Source organism: Triticum urartu, chromosome 5, assembly GCF_003073215.2.
Source record: "Triticum urartu cultivar G1812 chromosome 5, Tu2.1, whole genome shotgun sequence".
NCBI classification, from domain to species: Eukaryota; Viridiplantae; Streptophyta; class Magnoliopsida; order Poales; family Poaceae; genus Triticum; species Triticum urartu.
In genome coordinates this window covers 460257052-460273338 of record NC_053026.1, presented here as the reverse complement: position 1 = coordinate 460273338, position 16287 = coordinate 460257052, and the positions used below count along the sequence as shown (strand labels likewise).

Here is a 16287-nt window from a genome sequence, read left to right as displayed (position 1 = left end):
CTAGGCATGTGCCTAGGCTCAGAGGCTGGGCACAATTGTCGGCACGACACGACCCATTCACTTATTATTATTATTTTGTCTAAAAAACTTTTTATTATTTTTTTAAGATTTTTTGAATATTTTTTTTTGAGAATCGATTTTTTTGAATATATATTAGCCCCCAAAACAACCCAAATCATGTGTGGGTTGGTGGGCTAAACATGCCGATGGGCTGGCCCATTTCCTTTTTGTGCCGTGTCTGGGCTAGGGAGCGCGGCACGAGTGCCGGCCCGGCACGGCCTGTGTATTAGGAGTGTCTGGGTGGGCTGTGCCTTGCATGGCCTGTCTAGGATGGGCTGGGCCGTGTGGTCCATCTGGCCAGGTTTGGGCTTATATGGGCCGTTAGTCAGGGCCTGCCTGATGGGAGCCGACACGCACCCGTCTCTTGGTCTCATCCCTTCTTTCCACTAACCCTAAAAAAAACCCTTCTTTCCACTGTCGCCGCACTCGTCCCCGCACCGCCGTCGTCCACCGTCCTCCCGTCTCCGCCGCGACGCCACCCCGTCAGGTCTCTCTCCCTCTCCCTCTATAGAACCACCTACTAGAACCCTATCCATCTTCCTTCTCGTAGCCGCAGCCGCAGTCGCGCGCGCGGGGCGGGGCTCGCTTCGCTTCCTTCTGGATCGGCTGTGGGTTCGCTGGGGGGTGGATTGTGTTTGGAACTCCAGCAGGTTCGATTTTGGCTGAGTTTGAGCTCTAATTTATGGGTATGAACCAGATTTGTTTCTTTCGTTTAGGCATCGGTAGCTGCGTTGTGGTCGTCTAAATGAGGTGCCCTGAAGCCTGAAGCGGGCCTCCAGCTTCGGCACCGGCGAGAGACATGGCGGCGGCGGCGGCGAAGGAGGCGGACATGAAGAAGATGGAGCTTATGAAGGAGGTAGTAGGGCTATCTGTCATCCCCTGATGGATGTTTCTCTACACCTTGTGCGCCTTGCAGTCCTTTGGATTTGTTCATTCGCCAACGGTAAAAGATAGATAATCTGCATGTGTTATTTGGTTCAGGTAAGAGCGCACCAAGTGGCAATCGGCGAGCTCAACAGCCTGCCTCCATCCAGGGTAAGTATCCCTCCTCCTCGGGGACCCGGGTGAACTCTTTTACGATAGATTGCTGAATGAATATGGGCGATGGTCAATTTGGGCTGTTTTAGTGTGATGACTTGATAGTTGCTAGGTAGTAGCAACTGACCACTTGCCACTTGTCTGATGCGCAGGCCGCGTACCAGAAGACCTGCAACATCTTCTTCCGCAAGGACATCAAATCCGCCGTCGCATCCCAACAGAGTATGATCGATGCTCATCTCATCGCTTTTGTTGTTGTTTTATGTGTGCATCACTCATGGTGATAACATGATTCTTCTCTCTCCAATTTCTTATTCAGAGCAACTTGATACTGCAAAGGCGAAGCTGCAGAAGCTGGATCAGGCATCATGAAGGTTCACCGCAGAGATTTGAAATTGCAGCTGCAACTATGCTGATTCATCCACCTCCATGAATCGATCCTCTCTAATCAAGTGTCTTAGTAGTGCTAGACAACATGCAACTTTTATATATAGCTTTCCGTGTAACAGTTGTGTCGTTTCAAGCTGGTTGCTAGTTATGGGTGCGAGACAAATCATTTCCTTATGAACATGGAGACTGGATATGGGACTGTAGCGCCATCGTGCTGTGCTTTGACAATTACTCCCTCTGTAAACTCATATAAGGTCTTTCAGATCACTTGTGTGGTGAATTACTAAATTCAGGTGGAGTCTTGTGTGGGACTTGTCATTCGGTTTAGTGCTGTTAACTAATGTTTCATTCCACCATCCGATTGCTGGTGCACTGCTGTTGATGGATGTGATGAACCAAAGCAATGTTTTCTTTTTAATATTCTGGATGGATGTTGTCGTTGGATTATAGTTTCTCCTCCGTTTCCCAGGAGGAGAGGATGTTTCCATTTCTTTTAGCAAGGTTGATGGATAGATGAAAAAAGGAAGGGAAGTTGGTCCATTAATGTCAATTATTTATGATGCGAATCCGATGTTAAATGTTGGTGCTGTCTGGAAGACTAAAAGTGGTGAACTACAAAGCTGGTAGTGACTCTGAAACATGTGATCGAGCTGTTTCGGTAAATTATTGTGCAGTACTCATCTGATAAGAGAGGCAAGAGTGCTGGGGACGATAAGATCTGCTGAGCTTTAGCGCTGAATTTTTTGGGACTAATGAGTCGTGTGAGCAAAGAGAAGCTCCTCAGAGATGAATTGTACCTTTGTCTCTCTGCAAACTGGCCTGACCAACTTGCACTTCTATTGACAGGTTAGTTCTTATGTATGCGTGTAAGCTGCTAGCAAACTTTTTTACACAGCTAAACCGTCATGTACGCTTGCGGCTCACCACTTGACATAAAGGAAGCATTCTTCCCAACATAAAAATGGTTACACAGACAACATGTATAACCTTTTCTGTTTTGCAGGTAAATATGAATAACCTATACGGACGCATTCTTCTGAAATGGTAACAAAACAACATCTAACAAGATGATGAGGTTCAAGAACTACGTTGTCAACAACAACAACAACAAAAAAGGTCGAAGAATAACTACATCGAAACTGCTTGCACCCAGAAGTAATGGCAAGTCAGATCACCATGGATGATAGAAGTGATGTTCAGTTACAGAGTTATTGCCCAAGGCGAAAACAAGGAAAAAGTTACACATGAACTGAAAACTCAGGACGACAAACCAATACCAGAATACAAACAAATGCACTGACAATAGGCCAACAAGTTGAGACTACTCACTGACACATGCCCCTGCATCCTCCTTTGATGCATAGAAGGTTCGGAAAACGGTCAAGCAAGCAGTGTGTCGACATAGCTCGTCCATTACGCCTTCAAAATGGGGTTATTTGTAGTATTACCAGTGAGCATACAGGCTGGTTGCTTGCCTTGCCTGAACCCTGAACATGGAACGGAGACAAGCAGAAACTTGTCCTGTCGGAGGAGACGGGCGGGTTCAGAATGCACGTCCTCTGGAAAGGCTATCCCGAATTTCTGACGCGGGGGATATACGAGTTCGATCAATCCTAGCATGTTGGAATTCCTGTCCCAGCATCTCTGGATCTGTCTTCTGAATGCAGTCAAAGAACTGAAAAATAATCATCTTGTTTTTAGCTCAGAACATGTGGTGAATAATAAACAGAGACGAAAAAAACGCAGGTTTACCTGTTGAAGATTTCAGATTTCAGATATGGCAGCAGGATAGTAGGTAGGCTTTCCCGACATGGCAGCATAAACCCCCAGTTTGTTTTCTGAAATCCCGGCAACTAGAGCAGAGAGGTACTGATTATCGAGACGTCAAAATCAAGATGGCCACATGGGTATGAGGTTTTGATTATCAACTGACCTCCCAGCGTTATCTATCTTCTGCGTGCAGCCAAGAAACCTGAGAAACAATCACCTTTTTTTTAATTCAAAACATGAGATGGATAATGAACAACGAAGGTTTACCTTTTGGAGCTTTCATTTTATTTTATATGACAGCGAAAATACCAGGCTTTTCCGGCAGCATGAATCCCCTTTTCGGACCCAACGAGTGGAGAACAAAATATTGAGATTGCGAGTATGAGACGCCATTATCATGACCGCGTGAGGACGAGGTTCTGAAGTGAAACCGAACCTGTTCATATCACAAGAAAAATACGTTAAGCATTTTCCCTCCCAACCAAATATAATAACTAATGTAATAGGTGATCCAGGACAGGGATGGCCTGGGCAATCCCTCCAGTAGCATATAGGTATTTAGTCCCAAAACAAACTGGGCATGTATGGTAGAAGTATACCTTAGAAAGTTACTCAGCGATCAGTTCACATAGCACCCATCAATTTCGACCTCTAGCTTGCTTGTTGCAAGGTGGAAGGCCCTCCTTCGGAAGCCCTGAGATGCTATTACAACATGTGATCTTCAACGTATTGAGGGAATGGAGGCCATGCAGGCCTGCAGGAAGATGTACGAGATCCTCACATTCAACAAAGCAGAGCTCTTGCAGGGACCTGAGGAGCAGAAGCGCTCTCTCTTGCTCATCTGTTAGCCTCGTTGATTCCAATTCAATAAGCATTAGGCTTCGGAGGCAGGTGAGGCCCTTGCAGAATGACGTGTTAAGGGGAGACAAATCATGGACCTCGAGACTTTCCAGTGCAGGGAATAACTCATAGCTATGACTTGAAATTCCCTCAATTGGCTCATAACTCTCCAACGGGGTAAGGGAACCCAAGGCAGGGGAATAGAGTATTTTCAAATGCTTGAGGTTCACGAGGGATCGCAAGCCCTCTAGTGAGACGAGTGAACTGCAGTACTGAATTTCCAAATGTTCCAGCGCCGTGCACGAATGTAGCTGTAGAGATTCCATGCTTGAGTTCACAAGTAATACCAAAGACCTGAGTGTTCCAAGCGCCTGTGTGCCCTCTATAGCGACGAGCAGATGACAATTTTCAACTTCCAATTCTTCTAACGCCGTACAGAATCCACCTGTAAATATTCCAAACTTCCTTCATTTAATTCCAATTTTCTGAGGCACGTGGGATTTCCCACAAAGCAGGGCCGCATTGTCTTTTGGGGACAACCAGTCCAAACAAGTTGATCGAGTGATTGTGGGAGGAGACATCTTCCCTTCTCTTGGGCATCTTCATCAAGGGAGGTAAATCCAACCAAATCTTCCCTACTCCCCTCAAATATTAGATGAGGGCATTTACCAATGGTTATCTTTGTGAGATTCAGCGGAATGTGCACGACTCCGTCAGCATCTGAGCTTGGCCATGCATCATTTACATATCCTGATGACGAAGCCTCGGAAGCTGACATAAAGTTTGATTGGACCTTTCCTTCCTCTTCTATCTTTAGCTATTTCAACTGCGGACATTCATATAAAGTCAATTCCTTCAGGGCCGGTGAATGTCGTAGCATCAGAGATAGCCACTTCCCTGTTATTCCACAATCTCTAATATAAAGACTTTCAAGAGATGGGAGAGCATCCTCATTTGCAGGCACAACATCTGAAGATAAAAGTTCTCTGCAGTACTCTATTTTCAAACTCTTTAAAGAGATGAGTTGACTTAAACCTTTGAATGAAATAGATGTCATGCTTTTGCCCGACAATATCTCCAAGTATTTTCTCATTGACTGCCATCATCTCACTTGGAAGTCCATATCCATAAAGCTTTAATGTTTCCATGGAAAGTCCCTCCATTGACATAATTGTTGAAACACTAGTGATTATTAGTTTAGAAAGTGTGGCTGAAGGCGGAAGAGGGGTCTGTACTTGCAAACGAGGACAACCGACCATAATGAGTTTCCTCAGGCTGGGCACGGTGACTTAAGCTCTGTTTCGTAGTTATAACCTTTCTGAAAGAAATCAAACACCTCAAGTGCAGAGCAACTCCAGATCTCCAGCAACCTTAAACTAGACTTTATATTCCCCACAGAAGTACAGGAACATATATGTAAATCTGGCATTCGATCTAAAACCAGTTCCTCCAATGGCGGAACTAATACTACTCTTACTCTCCGCATGTTGCTCAGCTTCAACCTTTTAAGAAACCGAAGCATTTCCAGAGATGGAAGTATTATCCATTCTCCACAATCCTCTAGATGAACCGTATGCAATGCATTAAAGAAAGCAACATCCAATACTTGAAGATGGAAGAACTTGCTCAAAACACGAGGCAAAGCCTTCTGCTCAGTATGACCATCCTGAATTTTTAGATACCGAAGATGTGTAGGATTTGCCAAGCTACACAGAAAAGAATTAAAATCAGGAGATGTTGCAAACATTTGCAGCAGACGCAGATTATATGCTTCTTCAAAGACATCTTGGAATGCTTTGAAGAAAAAGGAGTCATATTCCCCAATTAACACTAATGTTCTCAGTTTTCTCACTGATGCGACTATACTTTGTAATGAAAGTTCAAACCACTCAATACGAGGTATATTCCCAGTCTGATCATCCCTCTGATATACAAAATCGGTTATTATGGACAAATGGTGTACAGTTGGCAAAATTTCATTGCATTGCAAACCATCCAAAGCTGCACACTCTGTTCTTGAAACTAGCCTTGCAAAATCATGCATCAGGACGCAAATGGCATAGTAAGTTTGACATTGAAGTTCAACCTGCTCAAACAAGCCCCGGTTCACCAAGTCAGTAAAATAGTACCGTCCCATATCCTCCAAACTCTTACTTGAATGATCACGCTTCACAAATCCATGTGAAATCCAAAGACGAACTAGATCCTCAGCAAGAAATCCATAACCGTAGGGGAATATAGAACAATATGAGAAGCATTGCCCTACAGGGTAGGGCAAGTCATCATAGGAAAGCTTCAAGGCAGACATAATACCACCAGTGTGTTGTAGGGATTTCCAATCTTCAGTCTTCAGAATGTTATTCCAATGATCCACAGTAAGATGATGTCTTAATAGTGCCCCAATAGTTTGTGTTGCTAATGGGTTTCCTTTCAACCATCCTGCTATTTTCTGTCCTAAGTCACCTAGACTTGCTTGCTCTTTGTAATTCTCATCACCAAATGCACATGTTTTGAACATTGGCCAAAAATCACCATTTTTCAAACCATCCAAGTTAATTGGTCCAGTTGTACCTCTATTTTTGGCAAGAAACGGTTTTCTTGTTGTCAGAACTATCATATTGCCAGTTGCACCATCAGAACTGAACGGAGCTAACAATTTGTTCCATCGGCCATCATCCATGCCTTCCCAGAGATCATCTAAAATAAGTAGAACCCTCTTTGATTTAATATGATCCTTCAAGACCTCCTGAAGCTTGGAAAAGCTGCATATGCCATCATGTGTTTCTTGGGAGACGTGATCTAACATCTCTCTTGTGAGTCTCATTTCATCAAATTTATTAGACACCCAAATCCATATCTTGTGATCAAATTGGCTTTCCACAGCTGGATCATTGTATACAAGCTGAGCAAGAGCTGTCTTCCCAACTCCTCCGATGCCTACAATAGGCAGAACAGTTAAACCGACAGTTGCTTTGTGTTCTTTATCAGTGATTTGATGGATCTCTTCTCTTCGTCTCTCCCATACACTTTCCCTTGAACAAGACTTGCTGTTCTTCTACATGGATCGGAGATTGTACTCTGACAGACATTTGAAATTGCACCATCGGACCCAAGTATGTTGAGAAGCCTTGTGATAGCCTCTCGTCCATCTTGCAGCTGACAAGTAATGTCATGTATCCTTTCGGAAAATTCTTCCTTTGTTCCACCCGTTTGGGTTAGCTGTGGTGATGTGTGTTGACTCGTGACCGGTTCTCATCCTTTCTCTGCTGAACGAATTGCCAGTTGCAACGGGCATAGGAACTGTAGTAGCATCAGTGGTGCTGAAATAAGAAATAGATCATGGATCGGCAGTGACAACCTTGATACGCTCTTAAGCTGATGCACAAAAGAAGGGACTAATAAACTAATATCGATCTCATGCCCAGCTTCGAATTAATTCGTAACGACGGGAGCCTGCGAAAAACCCCCAAAGGGATCCCCTTCCCCCTCCCACATCGCTCCCGCGAGCGCCGGGGGGGAAACCCTAGCCGCCGGCCCAGGGCCCTCCTTCCCCTCCTCCTTTCCTCGCCGCCGCCATGGCGAGCTGACGGGCAAAGCCTGGCCAGCATCGACGACGGCGGGGCGTTCTCCTTCCCCTGCTCGGTTCCTGGTGGCGCGGGCCGTCGGAGTCGGGCGGGCGGCGTGGCACGGGCACGGGGCGTGAAGGCGCGGTGGCAACAGCTGGCGACGGAGGCGCGGACTGCTTGCGGCCGTGCGAAGGGGCTGTGGGCGTTGGGGGCGTTGGGGGCGGCGCGCGGTTCCTCCTCTCGGTCGGGGTGGTTCGGATCTGGCGCGCGGGCTCGCGGCTCTGCTTCCGGTGACGGCTGGGCTGGGCCCTGGCGCGCGTGGAGGCGGGGTCTGGGCCTTCTCTGCCTGGCCCCCTGGTGGTGGTGCCCCTGTGGTCCTCCGGTCAGGTCCGGCCAGCCCTGGTCTGGTTTCCCAGCCCTGCGGACCTCGAGACTTTCCAGTGCGTGGAATAACTCATAGTTGTGGCTTGAAATTCCCTCAATTGGCCCATAACTCTCCGATGAGGTAAGGGAACCCAAGGCAGGGGAACCGAGTATTTCCAAATGCTTAAGGTTCAGGAGGGATCGCAAGCCCTCTAGTGAGACGAGCGAACTGCGGTAATGAATTTCCAAACATTCCAACGTCATGCACCAATGCAGTTGTAGAGATTCCATGCTTGAGTTCACAAATAATACCAAAGACCCGAGGGATCCAAGCAATCGTATGCCCTCTATAGCGACGACAAATGGCAATTTTCAATTGCCAGTACTTCTAACGACGTACAGGAATCCATCTGTAGGTATGCCAAACTTCCTTCAATCACTTCTAATTTTCTGCGCGTGAGGTTCCCCACAAAACAGGGTCGTAGTGTTTTTTTGGGGATAATATCCAAACAAGTTGATCAAGTGATTACGGGAGGAGACATCTTCCCCTCTCTTAGGCATCTTCATCAAGGGAGATAAATCCAACCAAGTCTTCACTAGTCCCGTCAAATATTAGATGAGGGCATTTACCAATGGTTATCTTTCTGAGATTCAACAGGGTGTGCACAACTCCGTCTACATCTGACCTTGGCCATGCACCATCTACATATCAAGATGACGAAGCCTCGGAAGCTGAGATAAAGTTTGATTGAACCTTTCCTTCCTCTTCTGTCTTTAGTTGTTTCAACTACGGGCAGTCATATAAAGTCAATTCATTCAGGGCGTGTGAATGTCACAAATAAGAGATAGCCACTTCCTATTATTCAACAATCTCTAATACAAAGACTTTCAAGAGCAGCCGCATTTGCAGTTATCATGTCTTCATGGGTCTGCTCTCGCACAACATGTGATGAGAAAAGTTCTTGTAGTACTCTATTTCAAACTCTTTAAAGAGATGACCTGACTTAAACCTATGAATGAAATAGATATCATGCTTTTGCACAACAATATCTCCAAGTATTTTATATCCTTAATATTATCGAACGCTAACATTTTGTCATCAAGTGCCATCATCTCACTCGGAAGTCCATATCCATAAAGATTTAATGTTTCCATGGAAGATCCCCCCATTGACACAATTGTTGAAACACTAGTCTTATTAGTTTAGAATATGTGGCTAAAGGCGGAGGGGGTTATGTACTTGCAAACGAGGACAACAGACCATAATGAGTTGGCTAGGGCTGGGAAACCATGACTTATGTTCAATTTCGTAGTTACAATCTTTCTGAAATAGATCAAACACCTCAAGTGCAGAGAAACTCCAAATCTCCAACACACTTAAACTAGACTTCATCTCCCCCACAGAAGTACAGGAACATCTCCGTAAATCTGGCATTCCATCTAAACCAGCGCTTCCAATGACAGAACCATGATTTCTCTTACTCTCTGCATGTTGCTCAACTTCAATCTTTTAAGAGACCGAAGCATTTCCAGAGATGGAAGTATTCTCCATTCTTCGCAATCCTCTAGATGAACCGTATGTAATGACTTAAAAAACCAACATTCAATACTTGAAGATAGAAAAACCTAATCAGGACATATGGCAAAGCCACTAGAACCATTCTGAATTTTTAGATACCCAAGATGTGTACGATTTGCCAAGATACACATAAAGGAATTGAAGTCAGGAGATACTGAAGACATTTGCAGTAGACGTAGATTATGTTCTTTTTGAAAGACATCTTGGAATGGTTTGAAGAACAAGGAGTCATATTCCCCCATTAACATGAATGTCCTCAAATTTCTCACTGATGCGACTATATTTTACAAAAAGAATTCAAATTTCTCACTACGAGGTATATTCCTAATCGGATCATTCCTCCGATATACAGAATTAGTTACTATAGGCAAATGGTGTATTGTTGGCAAAGTTTCATCGCATTGCAAACCACCCAGAGTTGCACTCTGTTCATTTCATTGCATTGCAAACACCCAGTATGAAAGTTTGTGATGAATGGAATCAATATGTTGGCATCGTATCTACAACGGCGATCCAAACTTTAGGCTCAAAGCGAGTTAAAACATATAATATTTGTACTAAACTTTCCTACTTACTTTGATTTATTATAGAAAATTATAAAGTTAACTATTATATTGTATATAGCCACAATTAATAATAACATGTTTTGATATGAATTTCTAACATCTACCATTGAAATATACACCACACACGCACCATACTAAATGTATATTGTATCATGTAGCCACAAAGTTTTTTTCCAAATAATTTCTCTTAAAATTTAAGTTGATCCCATTAAACCGTAAAAATAGAAATGAATGAAATATCATATTTTCATCGATTATTATATGAAATTTGCGTCAAATTATAGTGTATGTATGTGCGTTATGGTGCATATTTTAATATTCTTAAATATCTCGAGATAGATATATAAATCATACAATTTTACAAATATCCCAAGAGTGGTTTCGGGTCTACTAGCCACACACAAATAGAATATAGTATATAATGTTTTTATGAGGAGATCTAATAGCTGGCATGATGCTTTAGCTGTGATCAAATGTGGTTTACATGTTCATGTTGGTTCAATACTATGTTGGGCAAGTTGTGTCTGAATTGAGTTTGATATTAAAATGAGATCGATTTTAACAAAGCACATACAAAATTGTAAGTGCATTTAGTCCCTAATGATATTTTGGTGTCGATGATAATGTGGTTAGTGAGACCAGTGTTGGTTATTAAGTTTATCTCAGGACATTGGTCTCTCGATGAGTTTATATGAAGTTGGTTGACCCCCACTTCAAAAAGAAAATGGGTGATGATTCTTCCGAAGACTCGAAGGTTTTTTTGGGAGTCATAGGATAACCGTACTATTAAGAGGAGTTGAGGTGATTGCATAATAATGGGGATCATGCAAACTATATATACCCTAATAATATAACTGCATGAACATTTTCTAAAAGTTGTGTGAACATTATTTTACACTGCATAAACATTTTTAAAATTCACGATGACCATTTAAAAAATAGCTAATAAAATATATTTAGTGTATTTCAAAATATAAACAAAAATACAAAAGAACCAAAAAGGAAAATCAGAGAAAGCAACTAACAATCAAGTGAAGCAACAGGGTACTGGTCCAGCCCAATAGCTCGTCACTTGAGGAGAGGGATGCTCGCATTGGCAAATCCTATTTCTTTTTCTTTTTTGAGGGATCAAAATCCTATTTTTTGCCCGCACACATCGAATGGATATGGCGATGCCCACATGCGAGGAAAATTGGGTAGGCCCACTTTGGCATTTGCTAACCTGCTGGAGATTCTTTTTGGTTTTCCATTGTTGTTTTTTTTCCTACTATTTCATTAGTTGCATTGCTGCAATGTTTTTTCTTTCTATTGTGGCCTGTGTTTCATTTTTTTCATGCTGTTTCATTTGTGGTGTCATTCCAGGGTCTTTTTTTCAGTTTTTTTGCTGTGCATTTTGTTTCCCTTTTGCTAGTTTTTGGTTTTTCCTTCCAGTCCTTTTTTTACTGTTTCTTTTTTAATAAACAATGCTCATTTTCAAAACATGAAGAAAATTATTTTATCACATGGAGAACTTTTTAAACATAAATACAGTTAATATTTTCAAGTACATGGTGAACATTTTAATATACGAGGACGTTTTTTAATATATGGTGAACATTTTTAAAACATGCGTTGAACATTTTCAAATACATTAACCATTTTTAGTATGTGTTAAATATTTTTCAAAATACACATTCATTTTGGAGTATTTATGGAATGTAGGAAACAGCAAAAAATCAAAGAAAAACGAATAAACCAAAAATAACCACTACCTAGTGTTGCCTGGCAAATTATAGTGTAGAAGCTGAATCTAGGTAGTTTCAGAATACACCCTTAGGTTGGCACGTTATTGGTCAGCCCTTTGCACCTCACTTCAACCGTAGCATGTCGATTTAATGCCAATAGGTGTCGACCAGGAGCTCTTGCTCGCTGCGAGCGAGACAAAGCCCCTCCTGAAAAAAAAACTATTTGACAGTTAACCGCAGATTTTTTTGAGCCAATCTCGCGAAGCTTTATGAATTCGCCACAATGTTTAATTTATTAACCGTAGATAGTGCTCTCACATCCCCCTACGTTAGCTCTATATGGGCAGCCCATGTAGGTTTTTCCCCATCGGTTTTGGACGGCTTTTCTTCTGGTTTTCTATGACGGGTTTTATTCCATTTTATTTACATTTTTTTCCTAATTCTTGACTATTTTCTCCAATTCATGAACATTTTTTAAATTTATGAACTTTTTTGAAATTAATTTATGTTTTTCAAATTGGCAAACTTTGAGAGAATTCTGGATCATTTTTTATTTTCGACTTTTAAAAATTAGTGAACATTTTTTGATTCATTTAATTTTTTCAAACGCATGAAGTTTTTATAGATTTGCAAACATTGTTTTTCTAGAAACTCAATGGTCAACCAACACACAAGCCTAGGGGCTGTCTGGTTGCTGCCCTGAGAGAAAAGTGCCTGACCCGAAGCCGGACAACTGCCTGCACCTTGTTTGGTTGGCGCCTCAGCACAATTCGACCAGCTTGCCACGAGCATTTCTGGCACGTAATTAGTGGGAGCCAGGCCACCAAAATTGAGGCCTGACTCAGGCAGAGCAATCAGTGCGTGCCGCGTCGGCGCTCATTTTTCAGGCAAGTTTCTCAGGCTGTGAACCAAACAGCCCCCTAGTACACTAGAGCGGACGAAGGAGTCCGCTAGCGCAATCCAGGTGCCTCAATCGCTGGGAGGCGCTCTGTATGGTAGATTTTTTTTCTTGTTTTTGAGGGAAATGCCCGACTTTATTAAATCTCAACAGAAAGTTTTACATAATCCAATGAATCTAGGAGCCAGACATAAAAGTAAGAGCATTCTTAGCTACTCCATCCGTCTCGGTTTACAGGGTATGCACGTCGTTTTAGGTGGAGAATTTAATTAGTAATATATGTATTATATGTGATAAAAATATATGTTTAGAAACTACATCCGCTTAAGAATTCAATGGTATACTTTTGGTGACATATTACTCATATTTAGTTAGTCAAATGAATAACCTAGACCTACACACACGCCCTCTAAACCGAGACCGAGGGAGTATGTTAACCTCCCTTCGTTCATGGCAGAAATTAATATGCTCCGTCTCGTTCTGCATAGCCTTGATTTCTTCAATTTTTTTAGGCTCCTTGATTACTGCGTTAGCACCCCTAAGGGTTGTAGGATTTTAGGCCAGGCTGTATACAAAGGTGGCCAAATGGGTTGATCTTGGTGTGCTTGCGCGATAGCCCACGTGCCCGGCTGTGGTGTCTTTTCACAGCCCGACACGTTTTATAATTGCGTCATTCCAGAACATGAGAGAGCAAATGAGCGCTTCTTCAGGAGTCTCCCAACGATTATTTAAGAGTGGGCTAAGTCACGTGTCGCTTTCTGGACGTTCCTATCAGATTTTATTATTTTTATTTTACGCACATGTTTTCGGTTTTTAAGCGTTTTTTTTTTCATTTTTTGGGTTTTCACCGGTCCTCCTTCAAGCGCTTCTTCGGGAGCCTCCCAATGATCACTTGAGAGTGGGCTAAGTCACGTGTCGCGCTCTGGATGCTCCTATCAGATTTTATTCCTTTTATTTTACGCACGCGTTTTTGGCTTTTTAAACGATTTTTTTATGTTTTTCATTTTTTGGTTTTTCAACTGTCCTCCTTAGCTTTTGGGGCATTTTTTTTCTTCGCGAGAGGCACGATTTTGCTTCCGTGAGAGGCACGGTTGTGCTTTCATGCCGTGCCTCTCGAAAACGAAAAAGGAACACGTTTTTTGTTTCTTTTCCCGCTAGAGGCACGGTTTAGGGTACACGTTTTCTATATTTTTTTCCTTTCGTGAGAGGCACGGTTGTGTTTTCGCGAGGAGCATGGCCGTGCCGCTTGAAAACGGAAAAACGCGTTTTCTGTTTTTTTTTCTTCCGCCACGACACGATTTTGCTTCCGCGAGAGGCATGGTTGTGCTTTCGCGAGGGCACGAAAAATGCGTTTTTTGTTTTTTTTCCTTCCGGGAGAGGCACGGTTGTGTTTTCGCGAGGAGCACGGTCGTGTCTCTCGAAAACGGAAAAAAATGCGTTTTCTGTTTTTTTCCTTCCGCACGACACGATTTTGCTTCCACGACCATGGTTGTGCTTTCGCGAGAGGCACGGTTGTGCTTTTGCAAGGGGCACAAAAAATGCGTTTTCTATATTTTTCCTTCCGCGATAGGCACAGGTTAGCTTCCGCGAGAGGCACGGTGGTGCTATCGAGAGAGGCACGGCCGTGCCTTTTTCGGAAAGGGAAAAACATGCTTCCTATTCAGTTTTTCCGTTCGATTTATTTTGTCTGGGTTTTTTAATGAAAAAATAGTTCGTCAAAACGTATCAACATGGAATTTAGTTTTGAAGATCTCGACGCGAGGAATCCAATGGTGAAAATAGTTCGAGATTTGGACGCACGGATTTAAGAGATAAAATGTTTGAATAAATGGATGTACGAAAAAGGGAAACTCCCGGATTACGACAAGTGTCGCGCATGCAGTGCGCCACTAGTCGCAAATTGAGGAGGTGAGAGTGATGTTTGAAAGGAGTACTTAATTAGTGATTTCGAAAACATGGCCTACCTAGGGTTGTGCCTGGGCTGGGAGGTTGGGTTGGGAGGCTGGGAGCCTAGGGGCTGTCTGGTTGCTGCCCTGAGAGAAAAGTGCCTGACCCGAAGCCGGACAACTGCCTGCACCTTGTTTGGTTGGCGCCTCGGCACAATTCGACCAGCCTACCACGAGCATTTCCGGCACGTAATTAGTGGGAGCCAGGCCACCAAAATTGAGGCCTGACTCAGGCAGAGCAATCAGTGCGTGCCGCGTCGGCGCTCATTTTTCAGGCAAGTTTCTCAGGTTGTGAACCAAACAGCCCCCTAGTACACTAGAGCGGACGGAGGAGTCCGCTAGCGTAATCTAGGTGCCTCAATCGCTGGGAGGCGCTCTGTATGGTAGGTTTTTTTTTCTTGTTTTTGAGGGAAATGCCCGACTTTATTAAATCTCAACAGAAAGTTTTACATAATCCGATGAATCTAGGAGCCAGACATAAAAGTAAGAACATTCTTAGCTACTCCCTTCGTCTCGGTTTACAGGGTATGCTCGTCGTTTTAGGTGAAGAATTTAGCTATATATGTATTATATGTGATAAAAATATAGGTTTAGAAACTGCATCCGCTTAAAAATTTAATGATATACTTTTGGTGACATATTACTCATATTTAGTTAGTCAAATGAATAACCTAGACCTACGCACACGCCCTCTAAACCGAGACCGAGGGAGTATGTTAACCTCCCTTCGTTCATGGCAGAAATTAATATGCTCCGTCTCGTTCTACATGGCCTTGATTTCTTCAATTTTTTTAGGCTCCTTGATTACTGCGTTAGCACCCCTAAGGGTTGTATGAATTTAGGCCAGGCTGTATACAAAGGTGGCCAAATGGGTTGATCTTGGTGTGCTTGCGCGATAGCCCACGTGCCCGGCTGTGGTGTCTTTCCACAGCCCGACACGTTTTATAATTGGGTCATTCCAGAACATGAGAGAGCAAAGCGCTTCTTCAGAAGCCTCCCAACGATTATTTGAGAGTGGGCTAAGTCACGTGTCGCGTTCTGGACGCTCCTATCAGATTTTATTCTTTTTATTTTACGCACACGTTTTCGGTTTTTAAATGTTTTTTTTCATTTTTTGGTTTTTCACCGGTCCTCCTTCGAGCGCTTCTTCGGGAGCCTCCCAACGATCACTTGAGAGTGGGCTAAGTCACGTGTCGCGCTCTGTATGCTCCTATCAGATTTTATTCTTTTTATTTTACGCACACGTTTTCGGCTTTTTAAACGATTTTTTTTCATGTTTTTTATTTTTTGGTTTTTCACCGGTCCTCCTTAGCTTTTGGGGCATTTTTTTCTTCGCAAGAGGCACGATTTTGCTTCCGTGAGAGGCATGATTGTGCTTTCATGCCGTGCCTCTCGAAAACGAAAAAGGAACACGTTTTTTGTTTTTTCGCTAGAGGCACGGTTTAGGGTACACATTTTCTATGTTTGTTCCTTCCGTGAGAGGCATGGTTGTGTTTTCGCGAGGAGCACGGCCGTGCCTCTCGAAAATGAAAAAACACATTTTCTGC

At 43.1% G+C, this 16287-nt stretch overlaps 1 protein-coding gene and 1 pseudogene across 3 annotated transcripts; one reads left to right on the top strand and one right to left on the bottom strand.

The window, feature by feature from the left end:
• The first annotated feature begins 413 nt into the window (after positions 1–413).
• On the top strand, positions 414–1806 carry LOC125509829. Of its 3 annotated transcripts, none has more exons than XM_048674852.1 (5): positions 414–547; positions 777–916; positions 1042–1095; positions 1251–1320; positions 1418–1806. In XM_048674852.1, exons 2-5 carry the CDS (start codon positions 860–862, stop codon positions 1468–1470), a joined length of 234 nt encoding a protein of 77 aa, XP_048530809.1. In that variant the 5' UTR covers positions 414–547; positions 777–859; the 3' UTR covers positions 1471–1806. The 3 variants fall into 3 exon arrangements, with proteins under 3 accessions (XP_048530809.1, XP_048530810.1, XP_048530811.1); XM_048674853.1 differs by having other exon boundaries at positions 464–710; XM_048674854.1 differs by lacking the exon at positions 414–547 and having other exon boundaries at positions 758–916.
• Positions 1807–3896: 2090 nt separating this feature from the next.
• On the bottom strand, positions 3897–8291 carry LOC125507142 (annotated as a pseudogene).
• Positions 8292–16287: the final 7996 nt, after the last annotated feature.

Bases quoted from the DNA above. Each gene is read 5' to 3' on its own strand.
- LOC125509829 (XM_048674852.1), top strand. From the start codon at position 860: ATGGCGGCGGCGGCGGCGAAGGAGGCGGACATGAAGAAGATGGAGCTT. The intron at 1,096-1,250 runs GTAAGTATCCCT...TCTGATGCGCAG, and splicing joins ACAGCCTGCCTCCATCCAGG to GCCGCGTACCAGAAGACCTG. The intron at 1,321-1,417 runs GTATGATCGATG...TTTCTTATTCAG, and splicing joins CGCCGTCGCATCCCAACAGA to AGCAACTTGATACTGCAAAG.